The sequence below is a fragment of the Berghia stephanieae genome, chromosome 6 (assembly GCF_034508935.2).
Source record: "Berghia stephanieae isolate SIO BIC M18660-M18661 chromosome 6, UCSD_Bste_1.3, whole genome shotgun sequence".
NCBI lineage: Eukaryota > Metazoa > Mollusca > Gastropoda > Nudibranchia > Aeolidiidae > Berghia > Berghia stephanieae.
In genome coordinates, this window is record NC_088365.1 from 20,138,217 (window position 1) to 20,151,772 (window position 13,556).

General features: G+C 34.8%; 1 protein-coding gene across 1 annotated transcript in view; it reads left to right on the forward strand.

The window, feature by feature from the left end:
- The first annotated feature begins 2,730 nt into the window (after positions 1-2,730).
- The window catches only part of LOC144975794 (alpha-aminoadipic semialdehyde synthase, mitochondrial-like), a 22,637-nt gene continuing 11,811 nt past the window's right edge, over positions 2,731-13,556 (forward strand). The window contains exons 1-8 of the mRNA XM_078919980.1: positions 2,731-2,838; positions 6,205-6,296; positions 7,746-7,872; positions 8,375-8,485; positions 9,739-9,847; positions 10,301-10,377; positions 12,635-12,698; positions 13,315-13,556. The exon at positions 13,315-13,556 is cut by the window's right edge and continues 76 nt beyond it. Coding sequence (XP_078776106.1) covers positions 2,828-2,838; positions 6,205-6,296; positions 7,746-7,872; positions 8,375-8,485; positions 9,739-9,847; positions 10,301-10,377; positions 12,635-12,698; positions 13,315-13,556 — 833 coding nt within the window. The 5' untranslated portion in view covers positions 2,731-2,827. The remainder of the gene's footprint in view (positions 2,839-6,204; positions 6,297-7,745; positions 7,873-8,374; positions 8,486-9,738; positions 9,848-10,300; positions 10,378-12,634; positions 12,699-13,314) is intronic.

Consider the following 13,556-nt stretch of genomic DNA (forward strand, 5'->3'; position numbering starts at 1 on the left):
TGATGATCATAAGACAGCCTCATCTAACATTGACAAAGCCAATATTCTTAACAAGTTCTTTAGCAGTGTATTCACCAACGAGGATCTTACTAATATACCTACATGTGAAAGAAAAAGTGTAAACAACATACTATCAGATATAGAATTCGACAAAGACACTGTAAAGAAGAAACTAGACAAACTCAATATGAACAAGTCCCCAGGACCTGACATGTTCCACCCCCGCGTATTATGTCATTTGTCAGAAGAACTCTCCGAACCATTAGCGTTACTGTTCCAAAAATCACTTGACTCAGGAACTCTTCCACCCGATTGGAAAGAAGCACAAGTTACACCGTTATTCAAGAAAGGAGACAAGAGTAATCCGGGCAATTATCGACCAGTTAGCCTGACCTCAGTGGTTTGCAAAATAATGGAGAGCATTATTAGAGACTATGTCATAACTCACCTAAAGAACAACAAGTTACTGTCTGAATGCCAACATGGCTTTGTTTCTGGCAGGTCATGTTCAACTAACCTCCTAAAGACTTTAAATGATTGGACAGAGTTTCTCGACCAAGGATCTTCGGTTGACGCAATCTACTTAGATTTTGCTAAAGCTTTTGATTCTGTTCCCCATCAAAGACTCTTAAACAAACTGGAAGCTCATGGTGTTCAAGGAAATACTCTAAGCTGGATTAAGCATTTTCTAGTAGGCAGGAAAAAGAGAGTTAGCGTGCAAGGCACAGTGTCAAATTGGACAGAAGTTCTTAGTGGAGTGCCACAAGGCAGCGTCTTAGGTCCAACTCTTTTCGTAATCTTCATTAATGATTTACCAAGTATTTTGTCTAGCTCATGTTCAATGTATGCCGATGATACTAAAGTATACAGAAAGGTAAACAATCTAGAAAATAGAGACAGTCTTCAGTTAGATATTGACAATCTAGTCAACTGGGCAGACGATTGGCAACTGAAGTTCAACGCTGGAAAATGCACAGTGCTACATCTTGGAACGAAAAACAAAATCTTTCACTACGATATGAGACAGCATCACTGTAGCGACAGAACAGCTCTGAATAAGTCAAAACTTGAGAAAGATTTGGGAGTACATGTTGATACTAAATTAAAATTCTCAAAGCATATAGAAACACAAGTTAATAAGGCAAACAGAATCCTTGGACTCATCAGAAGATCTTTTACCTATTTAGATGCAGCAACTATGAAAATACTATTTACTGCATTAGTCAGACCCCATCTCGAGTTCAGCAACTCAGTATGGTCACCACAATTTGAGAAAGATAAGAAACTTATTGAAGGCGTGCTTCGCAGAGCAACAAAAGTAATTCCTGGGTTGAAAGATAAGCAATATGAGGATAGACTGAAACGTATTGAAATTCCAAGCATGACATACAGACGAGTACGAGGTGATATGATTGAAACATACAAGTTTACACACAGTTTGTAAAAAGTCGAGAGTAAACTTTTCGTGTTTGCAAACAATGGAACCAGAGGTCATAATTACAAGCTGCATAAACCAAGGTGTAACACATCGCTTAGGCAACACTACTTTAATCAACGTGTGATCGACTGCTGGAACAGTCTCCCTGAAACGGTGACCAATGCTCCAAGTGTCAACGCTTTCAAAAATAGCTTAGATAGCCACTTAGCAGATTACATGTTTAGCATAGTTGAACCGCCCATTAAGATCCCATCAAAGGGTTAGACGTATATACAGGTCAAAAGATCTGTTAGGGTTAGGGCCTTCAATTTATCAAAAAGTTTATATATTATAGATACAGGTCAAAAGATCTGTTAGGGCTTTTTATTAGTGCTGGGATTACCCGCCCAAATCATTACCCGGGTAATGGCAGGAGTGACTTTTGTCCCCAAAAAAATTTTTTGTAAGGGGGGGGGGGGGGGGGGGGGTCTTTTATATTTTTTAATTTTTTAATTATTTTATTATTTGTTACAACAAATGAAGCGAAACTGAAGTAAGAAACAAAGATAATTAACTACAATGAAAAAAAATAATAGATAATAAATAAAATAAAAATACCTGAGATTCCTTTAAAAGATAAGAACTAATATAATATAGTCTTACCCTATTGATTCCAAAATTGAATCAAATGTGTGTTAACAAATAAAACAAAAAAATCAATGTAATTGACCAATAAAGTAGGAAAATCTTTTGAAAAAATGTCATGTAAATGTAAATATGTAAATAAAATTGTATTATTTCCAATTTTTGTTCAAAAATATTAAAACCGCCAAAAATTATCACTCAGTTCGGTTTCCATTTGTTGTAGCGGGTACCCGTTACCCGCCCCTTTTACCCGAGTACCCGGTTTAACTTTATTACCCGCGGGTACTCGCGGGTACCCGGGTACCCGCCCAGCCCTACTTTTTATTGACTTTTATCTCGATGAACTGAATGCCAAGATCAGCAAAGGCACAATACGCTGGAAAACTATACTATACTATACTATACTATACTAATGTGGATTTTGATAATGTTTGTTATTTTCCTTGTGTCGTTATGTTGACATAGAGACCGAATGAATGGTAATGCTTACATTCCCAGCCCATGATATAATCGCGCTGAATGCTTTCATTGGTGGACACTTTTTAGGCTCCGTACGTATTCTCATTCGTTTAATTCTATGGGCGGCTCTCCAAAAAAGGTCAAAGGCCAAAGGTAAGATGTTCAAAATGTCATCAACATAAAAATGTCAACTCTCAGCTCGCGACGACAGCTGCACAGAGGCATCTGATTCTGAGATATAAAATAGTATCGAAAAAAGAGAAGGTTTTGCTAAACTTTTTGTACAAACTGAGGCGATAAATTAGAATGGACAAGGGGTAAAATATTTTGTTGTTTTGCTTATTAAAATTTTTTTTTTAGAGTTCATCCAAAACAGTTAATGAATGTTTGCAGCGTCGCATTGTCATTCGGAGTTCGGAAACTGTGTTTGGGCACCTTATCTTGAAAATGATCAGAAGCTTATACTTATAGACAGTGGGCTTAGGCGAGCAACAAAGGTCGTTGGTGGACTCAAGGACTTGAGTTATGAACAGCGTCTGAAAATAGTAGGACTGCCAAGTATGGTCTATCGACGTTTGAGAGGTGATATGATTGAGACCAATAATAAGTTCACACATTGCTTGTGTACGCGACTCGGGATAGGCTGTTCACAGTAGACTAAAAGAAAAACAAACAAAAAAACAGTCACCAGGCCCACTCATACTCATATAAACTTCTGAAACCCAGAGTTGAAACTTTTTTTACACAGAGAGTTATTTAACGTTGGAACACAATGCTTTCATCAAGAATAGATTAGATGCTGTGAAAGTTATATATAGTGTAGAAATGCCTCCCACCCAAAATAGCTATGATCAAAAGATCAGTAGAGAAAGTGTAGTGTAGGCTAGCCCCTGATCACAAGATCAGGTAGGGAAATGCATTAGATCAGTTGTGAACAAGATGGTGGCGTTTTTATGCACCTCCGTTGGAGATGTACAAAAAAGCACCGTTTACTCCATTGGAGGTGTACAAAAACGCACCGTTTTTTATGCACTTCCGTTGGCGGCGATGGTAAATTAATGAAAATGTTGCTGCAAACGTCCATGAGGTTTAAATAGTTTTAGATTGTAGTTTAGCACGCTGCTTAGTGATGTACGTTTATACAATGATAATAAATTAAAGAATAATAACAATAATTTAACAAATCAAAAGTAAAAAGAAACATGGCACACAAATATTGATCTCAAATAAATAAATAATTTTAAAAACATGATAAAAAGTTTCTGAAAAAAAAAAGCAATTAAAATCAAAGTAATTTTTTTTTTTAATGTCTACAATGGGAATTGAACCTGGTACTTTCAAGGTTAGAGTTCGACAGCTTGTCCACTGTGCTACGGAGCCACCTGAGTGTTCATCACATTTAATAAGGTCTTTCTAAACCTTAAACATTTTTTTACCTTCAATGCAACTTCTATTTTCTGGTTTTATATTTCGATTTTTTAAAATTATTATTATTTTTATATCAATTTATTAACAAAAACATCCTACAGATGTCACAATATAACTTTCGCTGTGTCCAAATACAGAAACACAATATCGCTGATTAAATTGGGTGGGATGCGCATGCGTGACGGAGGTGTATAAAAACGATCCGTTAAGATACACCGTCAACGGAGGTGCATAAAAACACTACGGAACAAGATATTCAGTGACTGGAAAGACTCGGCGACAGGCCAGGGGCCTAATCAAGCGACGTCGATACCTTCTATTCTATTCTATTCTAAAACCGATTTACCCTCTCTAGACAGTTTAGTACATTTGTAGTTGTAGCCTACATAAACATAATATACTATAATAATATTTATATATATATATATCTAAAAAATATAAATTTTCAGGTTCTAGTATTGAAAGCTGGTCTGATAACCCAAACTTATTGGCTCCTTGTAAGTTAATGGAAATTCTCTCAAACCAGGGAAACCAGCGAAGGAGGCCGACAGTTACATATCTATAACTAGACCTATATCACTTCTGAGCTGCCTGTATCATTGCCCTTACAGAGCAGATTGAAGCAGGGTTGGAGGGTTGGAAAGGTAATGACGAGATGGTGCTGTATTTATAGACATAATATATCAGCGGCGTGCGATGTGGTCTGGTGCCAAGGGTTAATGCTCAAACTTGAAGGGATCATAAGATGCAAAAAGACTTTGAAGTTGTTCTCTTCAATCTTAAGGGAAAGACAGTTCCACGTTGTGCTGGGAGACACCTCAAGCAAAGTCAGAAAACTGAGGAATAGGGTCCCTCAGGGATCTGTTATGGTGCCAATGTTTTTTAATGTCTACATTGGCGACATGCTGGGCACTTTCTCCCTGAGGTTGGGATATTCTCAAAGTTGGGTGTGGACCCGTCTCGAGAGCGTGCTCAGTGAGGACATTGCCAGGCTAAAATCCTACTTCGACCAATGGTTCCTGAAGATGAACACTTCAAAAACCGTGGCCACTACATTCCACCTATGCAGTGGCTGGCACACCCGTAAACTGAATGACTGGTCAGGGACCAGTTTTTACCATATGAGCTGAATCCAATAACCTGGGGTCACACTGGACCGCAGCCTTACCTATCGGGTGCATCTTGAAGGAGTTGCCCAGAAGATAGAGAAACACAACAGTGTTCTGAGGAAGCTGGCAAGAACAACTTGGGGTGCTAATCAAGGGCTTCTGAGGACTTCCGCCCTGGCACTATGCTTTTCCACTGTGGAGTATTGCGTTCCAGTGTGGGAGACGATTACAAACAACTGGCTTGATAAGATCAAAAAGAGAGGGAATGGGGATACCCCTCTCAAGCACATAATGGACAGAGCCCCGGTTTTGAGCCTAAATAAGTCCCGGTAACCCTCGTACACAGTTTTCCTGACTTTGGACAGAGCTGCATATATGAGATGGAAGTTGGTTTGGACGAATTCAGTCCCTCGAGGGGGGTGGGGGTATCGACTTCTCGTAACTGGGGAGAAGTTGCCAGGCTTTTCTACCAGTAAGAGGAGAAATTGGTAGGCTGCCAATCGGCTTCGGTCGAGAACCTGCCTCATGGCACGCTCACTTCATCAGTGGGGACACTTGCCACCTGTCCAACATGTACCCATTGTGGTCAAGAGCCCGAAAATGCAGAGCATCTAGTTGAACGTTGCATTTTGACCAAGCTTGCAGCGATGAGTTTACATCCTGGGTAGATCAGTATAACACAGTAGTGTGAGAACCATTAGAAACTTGTAGTCCAAAAATGGTGAACGCCCTTCAACTCCAAGGCTAAGTCATTCTATGTGTTGCCAAAGTCTTGGATGTCAAAAGGGATGGGGGGCTTTTAAAAAGAAAATTATTACTTTTAAAATTACAATTATAAGTTACGCACATAACTTTCCTCTGATACGTTAATCTGCACAGGGTTACTTTGATATATACTGGATAGTTTGTTTCTTTTCTTCATATGATAGTGATGATGAAGAAGAAAGAAGGGGTGGAGGAAGAAGAAAAGAGGAGAAGGATAAGAAGAAGATAGTGAATGGGAGAAAAGTAAAATGGATCTATAACTAAATCGATAACAGATCAGATTCGTGAGTCTTTACTAGCTCTAGCTGAAGCTCTGCACAATTTTTCTCATTTTGGAAACTATTCTCAACCTTGATTTGCCTCCCATTTTATCACCTACAGGGCTGGTGTCAAAGTTCTAGTGCTGGGTGCTGGTTATGTGTCAGGACCATTGGTGGAGTATCTTGACAGGAATAAATGTAACATAACTGTAGGTAAGAATCGTTTGAGGCTTTCTCTGATTGTCCCATGAAGTACACTCTGGAATGAAAGTGGTCAGCTTAATACTGTAGCAACATTTCTCAATAAATATAATGCAAAAACAGATTGATTAAGTCATTTTTAACCAGGGCAATGGGATAATTCGTTCGCATAGGGTTAATTTAGGAAGTTATGCTATTAATGTGACAGTGCCCCAGGTCAACTACATAATTTGCTAAGAAAACAATTGATTGTTCATTGGTTACTAAGCATTATTATTTCCTGTCATTTACCCCGTTTTGGCCCCATGACTATTTATTTCGACTAGTTATAATAAGATATACGATAAAAGACTTAATTTTCAAAAGTGTAGGCACTGTATGTTGATTGAAGAACTGAAGGCTCATACTATAAGATAATATTTAAAAAGGCAGCCATTTCAATAACTGGCAGGCATAGCAACAAGAGGTCACAGAGAAACCATAAATTGCGATACACTCATACATTACATTTTTTATTCATTAAAATAGGGGCTGCGTCTATTTGGACTCAAGTCCGAATAGTCTCCTGTGGTTGTTCGGACTCAAAACTTCAATTCTATGATATTGCCAATTTTTAAAACACAAATGAAGAAAAGTATTGGTGACCAGTCAAAAGTGAATAAGTTGCAAAATTTGAATTACTATGCAATAAAGGCAAACAGTAGTTCAATAAGTTCATGACTGTCTATAATTCCATGTAAATATAACGATGAATGATGTGTAACATTATGACAATTTCCATTCTTATCTTATCTTAAAATTAATTTTATTTCAATATATTTTTGTAATTGACAATTACTTTTAATTGATGCAATTGAAAATAAAATTAATGATAAAGTAACTGAATAGGAATGATCAACAAAATCATTGATCAAGTGGAAGTCCAATTAGGAATTGAAAATAAAAAAGTTACAACCCGTCAAAGGAAATAAAAAAGTCGGTCAAAGTCATTGTCTTCTAATGAAAAATCTTTTCTAATAGCATAAAACTTTACACTATGTCCCAAAAAAAAAAGCAGGAAAAAATGATACATATTCTGATAGTGTTAGACAAGTGACAATCCTTTTACAATCCAAAGCAGGGGTATCAGGTGAGTCAGTTTGATATCGGCAAACAGAATTTCTTCCGAATACTTCTTCTATCAGTTCCACCCTTTGCCTCTGCCCACTGCCCGACTGTCTCCCCTCCCCCCACCCCTCACAGCCTTCTGTGATTGCGCATATTGGAATTTGAGTCCTAATAACCATGGGAGACTATTCAGATTCTAGTCTGAATTGCCACTATGTCAAATACAACAGAGAACATAATGTTTAGTGAGACTTATATAAGTTTTTTAAAATAGATTTTCACTCCATTGCATATAAGTTATCATTTATCACTTAATTGATCAGGTATTATCTGTTTGCAATTTCTCTATGTTAGTGTCTGTTATACAAGCTGAGTTAGATGCCACCATTAAGCTGTGCCCAGCAGTAGACACTGTTCTCATGAATGTGAGTGTGCCAGAGGAACTAGATAAAGCTATGCAAGGACATGACCTTGTAATTAGGTGAGCAAGGATAATGTGATGAAATTTTGGATGATATTTTGGAATTTTAAAACATTGTTAGATATATAGTGCAAGCTGCTTAATTGGAACAGCAACATTAAGCAGAAATTGTTTCAATTAAGCGGCATTCCAAATAACCAATTCCACGAGTTGCTTTCATAACCTGAACGACCTACAAAGACTACATACATGACTATTATGATAAATATAAAACTAGCGATACAGAGCATCCTTTCGGTTTTTTATCTAAAATTTCATCCTTGAATAGAATGAGTGATCATATCTAATAACCGCACATGTGTAATGAACTTTCAACTTTCCTTTTCTAAATATAGACCAAATAAATCAAAGACACATGAATCCTGTCTCACTATAAATTACAAAACATTACACAATTTTAATCATTGCAGCAATTTACTCACTTTATTGTTCTCCCCACCTTTAAGTATTTGATTGATCTTTAGCCCTGTTCTTTTTTCTTTGACTTTTACGACCTCTCTAGCCTCCTTCCAAACAACTTCCATCCAGAAGTGGCCAGACTTTGTATAAAAAACAAGAAGAATATGGTGACAGCTTATTACATTACTCCAGATATGAGAGATCTTCACCAACAGTAAGTTGTCTTGTGGGTATGATTTAACACACACACACACACGTAAAATTTTACAATGTAAATATAATTTTATTTAAATCGTAATCTTTGCACTCTTACCATATCTCTATTGCACTTAAGATTATGAAAATTAATTTTGTACAATGGACCTATATTAGTTTTAATCATATTTTTGACCCATCCAGCTAATTTGGATGCTGAAAATTGAAATTAAATTAACAACAAAACAGATATGAAATTTGAATGAGGTTAAAGTTTTATTAAGGTTTATTAAGATATAATTCCTTAAAGTGTGACAAACTTGTGATATTTTAAAATCATTTCAGCTTCAAATTCTCTTTTCAGTACCCGTTTTAATCTGACACAATATCGATTTGAGGCAATGGGTCACATCTATGTATAATATCCTGAGAAAGGCCAAAGTCCAAATTTGACTAAACACCTTAACCCTCTATAATGCCTAGACGAAGCTGATTAAAAAATATTGAAATTATAAAATGTATGATGATTAAATACTTTCATTAAGATGATTGAATGCAGTTTCTTATCATACATTCAAACTTTATAAGTTTATAATTCTTATTATTTTGATTTTAAATCCAATTCTCTTGATCTGATTCATCTATAAATAATACCTGATTTACATGGTAGGCAACTAATGTAATTTGTTTTGTTATTTATCTATATAGGTCTGGATAATCGTAACTCTCTTTTTTTTTGGGGTGGGGGTGGGTTAAGGCTCTTTCCTTTTAAGTCACTTTAGGATCAGGGGGTACTGATAGCTCGTTGGAGAGTTCAGTTGATTGTTTTAGTGTATCGTTAAAACTAGAGTTTTCTAACCCTTCTGTCTATCCAGTGTTGATTGGGTTGCTGGGTTTATTAGATCTGGCATGAAATATTTTGCAATTGTTTAGAAATTTATACAAAGGGTAGCAAGGTATTGTCAAACCATCGGTTTGACACTAAAAAAACTGGAATTAACTCCAACTTCATGAATCTTGTGGCTCTGAAGGAGGACAATCTACTTCAACAATCATTTTTTTCTGTCATGCTTATCTGTTTAATACACTCTTGTTATGTTTAATTTTTTAAATACAAGTTGTAAAAATGCTCTGAGGAATTTTTAAATATATTTACGGCACACTATAAATCTTCTCATGACATTGCTTTTCATTTACTGAGTAATAATTTCAAATTATTGAATGTTGTTGACTGTCAAGGGAGTGGCCAATTATTAAATAAACTTTACCCAGGGCTGTGGATGCGGGTATCACCATCTTGAATGAATTAGGAGTAGATCCAGGCATTGATCAAATGCTTGCAATGGAATGTTTTGACGAAGTTAAAGAAGCGGGTGGAAAGGTAAGATGCATTTGAAAATGATCTTTTAAAACTTCTAAAAATAATTTTTCATATATTTTCCCCCTTTGTATAACCATTGAATCCAGGCAATTTGTCATATATACTTGATAGTTTAAAGATGCCAGTTGAAGGGTCTTTACATATATAAAATTAAATTTGTTCATTCAAACAAAAATAAAATCCAAAAGGAAACAAACAAAAAAATCCCTAAAAACAAAACAAAATAACAAAAAGCAAACAAACAAACAAAAAAAGATTCTAAAAACCCCCAAAAAACAAAAAGACAAAAAACAAATAAAAGAGTAAAACACTTCTAAAACTTGAACATTTTGTCTAAAGAAATTCATTTTAAACATTAAGCATTATGTTTTTTTTTAATAATTGAGAATGTTATAGTTATATTTATGTGTTATTCTTTTAATAACTTTCCGTTACCCATTGATTATCATACAGATATTGTCTTTTGTGTCATACTGTGGAGGTATTCCAGTACCTGAAAACTCTGACGTACCTTTGAAGTATAAATTTAGGTAAGAGTCATTCATACAGTTAAATGTGCATTCAATAACTGTGTAGTCTATACAATAAAATATCCTCAAGTGTTATTTTCATCATGTTCCGTCAATTAATAAAAAAATCACTTGGGCCCACACAAAAGTAAAAGTTAGCATTCCATGTCTGACCTCAATAAAAGATGTGAAATGCACTTTTTTACTTGTTTTTATTTCTGACACAATCTGTATTTACGAAACGTCTCTAAATGGTTTTATTTTGATTTGAACTTCTTGCTTTAAGTTCAATTTTAAGCTTGAATCAAAAAATTAGAGTAAAAATAAATCTTATCTTCATTAAGTAGAATGAATTTTGTTTCTTCAGCTGTAGAATACTTAAATTTCTTATTAAATATGTTCATTTATGCTTTAGATTCACTTTACTTCATTTAGTTCATTCGACATAATACCTGATTGAAGCAATGGACCACATTTACTTATAAATATCACAGTAAAGACGACCTGACCAAATCTGTCTGCAAGTCATAATCGCCTGGGCGTGGTGTTAGAAACATGTCAGAAATAAGACACAAACTCTCAATTTTTAAGGAAAATTAATAATTTCTTCTCATGTCTGTGTAAAATATTATAGTAGCCCATTATTTATTTGACGAGACATTATATTCTTCGGAGTATGAGAATCCTATGTGTCTTATATTGTTCAAGTTCAAGGCTATTCGATTCGCTTTTAAACAGAAATGGAATCATGATATTTCTAATTAAAACTTTTTTTTAAAAAGCAAATAAACAAAACAAAAAAAAAAGTGAATGAAATTCTAACTAAACAAAATTGATTCAAACAGAACGTTTACAAAATGATGATTGAGATTATGATGCCATTGATAGTGATGACAATGATGGTAATGATGATGACAATGATGGTAATGATGATGACAGTGATGGTAATGATGATGACAATGATGGTAATGATGATGACAATGATGGTAATGATGATGACAATGATGGTAATGATGATGACAGTGATGGTAATGATGGTGATAAGGACGGTAATGATGATGATATAATCTGCTGAGGATGTTGTTGGTAGTGGTGACAGGTATCATGTTTGAAGATGATGGGGAAGACTCTTTTACTTTTTATTCTTTGATGAAAGAAGAACAATAAAAGAGTGACCCCCCCCCCCCAACCGACACTGTATATATATATGCGCTCCGGAAGATGGTATCTAGAAGCAAAATGTCGGACAAATCGACATAAGACAACCTTCATTCCAACCGCCATAAAATTAATTAACAAATCTTCTGTGGAAAAATGAGACAACCAATGAAAATAACGAGAAGCAGTGTCGTGAATCATCATCATCGACATTGCCGCCGTCGTTATCATCATCATCATCATCATCATCATCATCATCATCATCATCATCATCATCATCATCATTGTCGTAGTCATCATCATCATCATCATCATCATCATCATCATCATCATCATCATCACAATCATTGCCATCTTCTTCTTAATATAAGACACTATATTTATAATATGGTTATCTGCTGTTCCAGCAAATATATCGTATCGTTCTATCTGTCTGTGTGTGTGTCTGTGTGTATGTATATATGTATGTATGTATGTATGTATGTATGTATGTATGTATGTATGTATGTATGTTTGTATGTATGTATGTATGTATGAATGTAGGCATGCATATACGATGATATGCTGGTTTGTATGTATGTCTGCATGTATGTATGTATGTATGTATATGTGTTTGTATGTACGCTCATTTCTTTTGTATAAATGTGTAGAAACAATGTGCAAGCGTGTATGTTCGTGTATGGCTGTGTCTGTATTTGTAAATGTGTTGATGTTCATACCATGAACCAAACTGAGCATTGTTTACCTCACATGAATTGCCTTTAATTTGGACAATACAGATTATTATTATTATTATTATTATTATTATATATATATATATATATATATATATATATATATATATATATATATATATATATATAGAGAGAGAGAGAGAGAGAGAGAGAGAGAGAGAGAGAGAGAGTAAGAAAGAGAGAGAGAGAGGGATGGGGTCAGTCTTTAATTGCTCTTCTTAAAATAAAAGCCTTATATAACTATTCACGCATACCTTGTTAAAGAAGTTATTAAAAGCCCCATCCACTGATAATAATCTAAGCAATGGTGCATCCCACTAATAAGTTTTTTTTTCAATTTTTTATTCTTTTACACTGAATCTTCGATTTTTCTATATCATATTCAGTTGGTTCCCCAAAGCAGTCCTTATGAATTGTTTATCCGGCGCAAAGTACTTGAAGAATGGCAGGGTGAGTGTGTCTTCATTTGATTTTATTCATTGTTTAAGTTAGTCATCAGTGTCCTTTCTCCTTCCCCCTAATTTAAAAAAAAAAACCCCAAAAAAAACAAACAAACAAGAGATGGGTGGTAATTTAATGACTTTGCTGGTTTGAAAAAAAAAAAAAATCCCAACAAATAAACAACAAAACAAAAACTCTACATTTGTACGATTGTGTGCCATATTTTGTAAAGTAACCATTATTAGTTTCGTCATCATCATCATCATCATCATCATCATCATCATCATCATCATCATCATCATCATCATCATCATCGTTATTCTTCTTCTTCTTCTTCTTCTTCTTCTTCTTCTTCTTCTTCTTCTTCTTCTTCTTCTTCTTCTTCTTCTTCTTCTTCTTCTTCTTCTTCTTCTTCTTATTATTATTATTATATTACTATTATTATTATTATTATTATATTACTATTTTATTATTATCATTATTGTTATTATTATTATTATTATTATTATTATTATTATTATTATTATTATTATTATTATTATTATTATTATTATTATTATTATTATTATTATTATTATTATTATTATTATTATTATTATTAACATCTTGAAATTTGTGATCTCAGATCATTGAGTTGGAAGGTAATGGCAGGCTACTGGATGAAACTGAAATCCTCAACTTCTTGCCTGGCTCGGATCTGGAGGGTATTCCTAACAGAGACTCGACTCGCTATCTACACCAGTATGACATTGAGTCTGCCAGGACAATTCTCAGAGGCACCATAAGATACAAGGCAAATGGCCGTGTTTTGATTCGATATTATCCTTTCCAGTCACGACATATATTGCTTATATTTGTAAAGAAAAG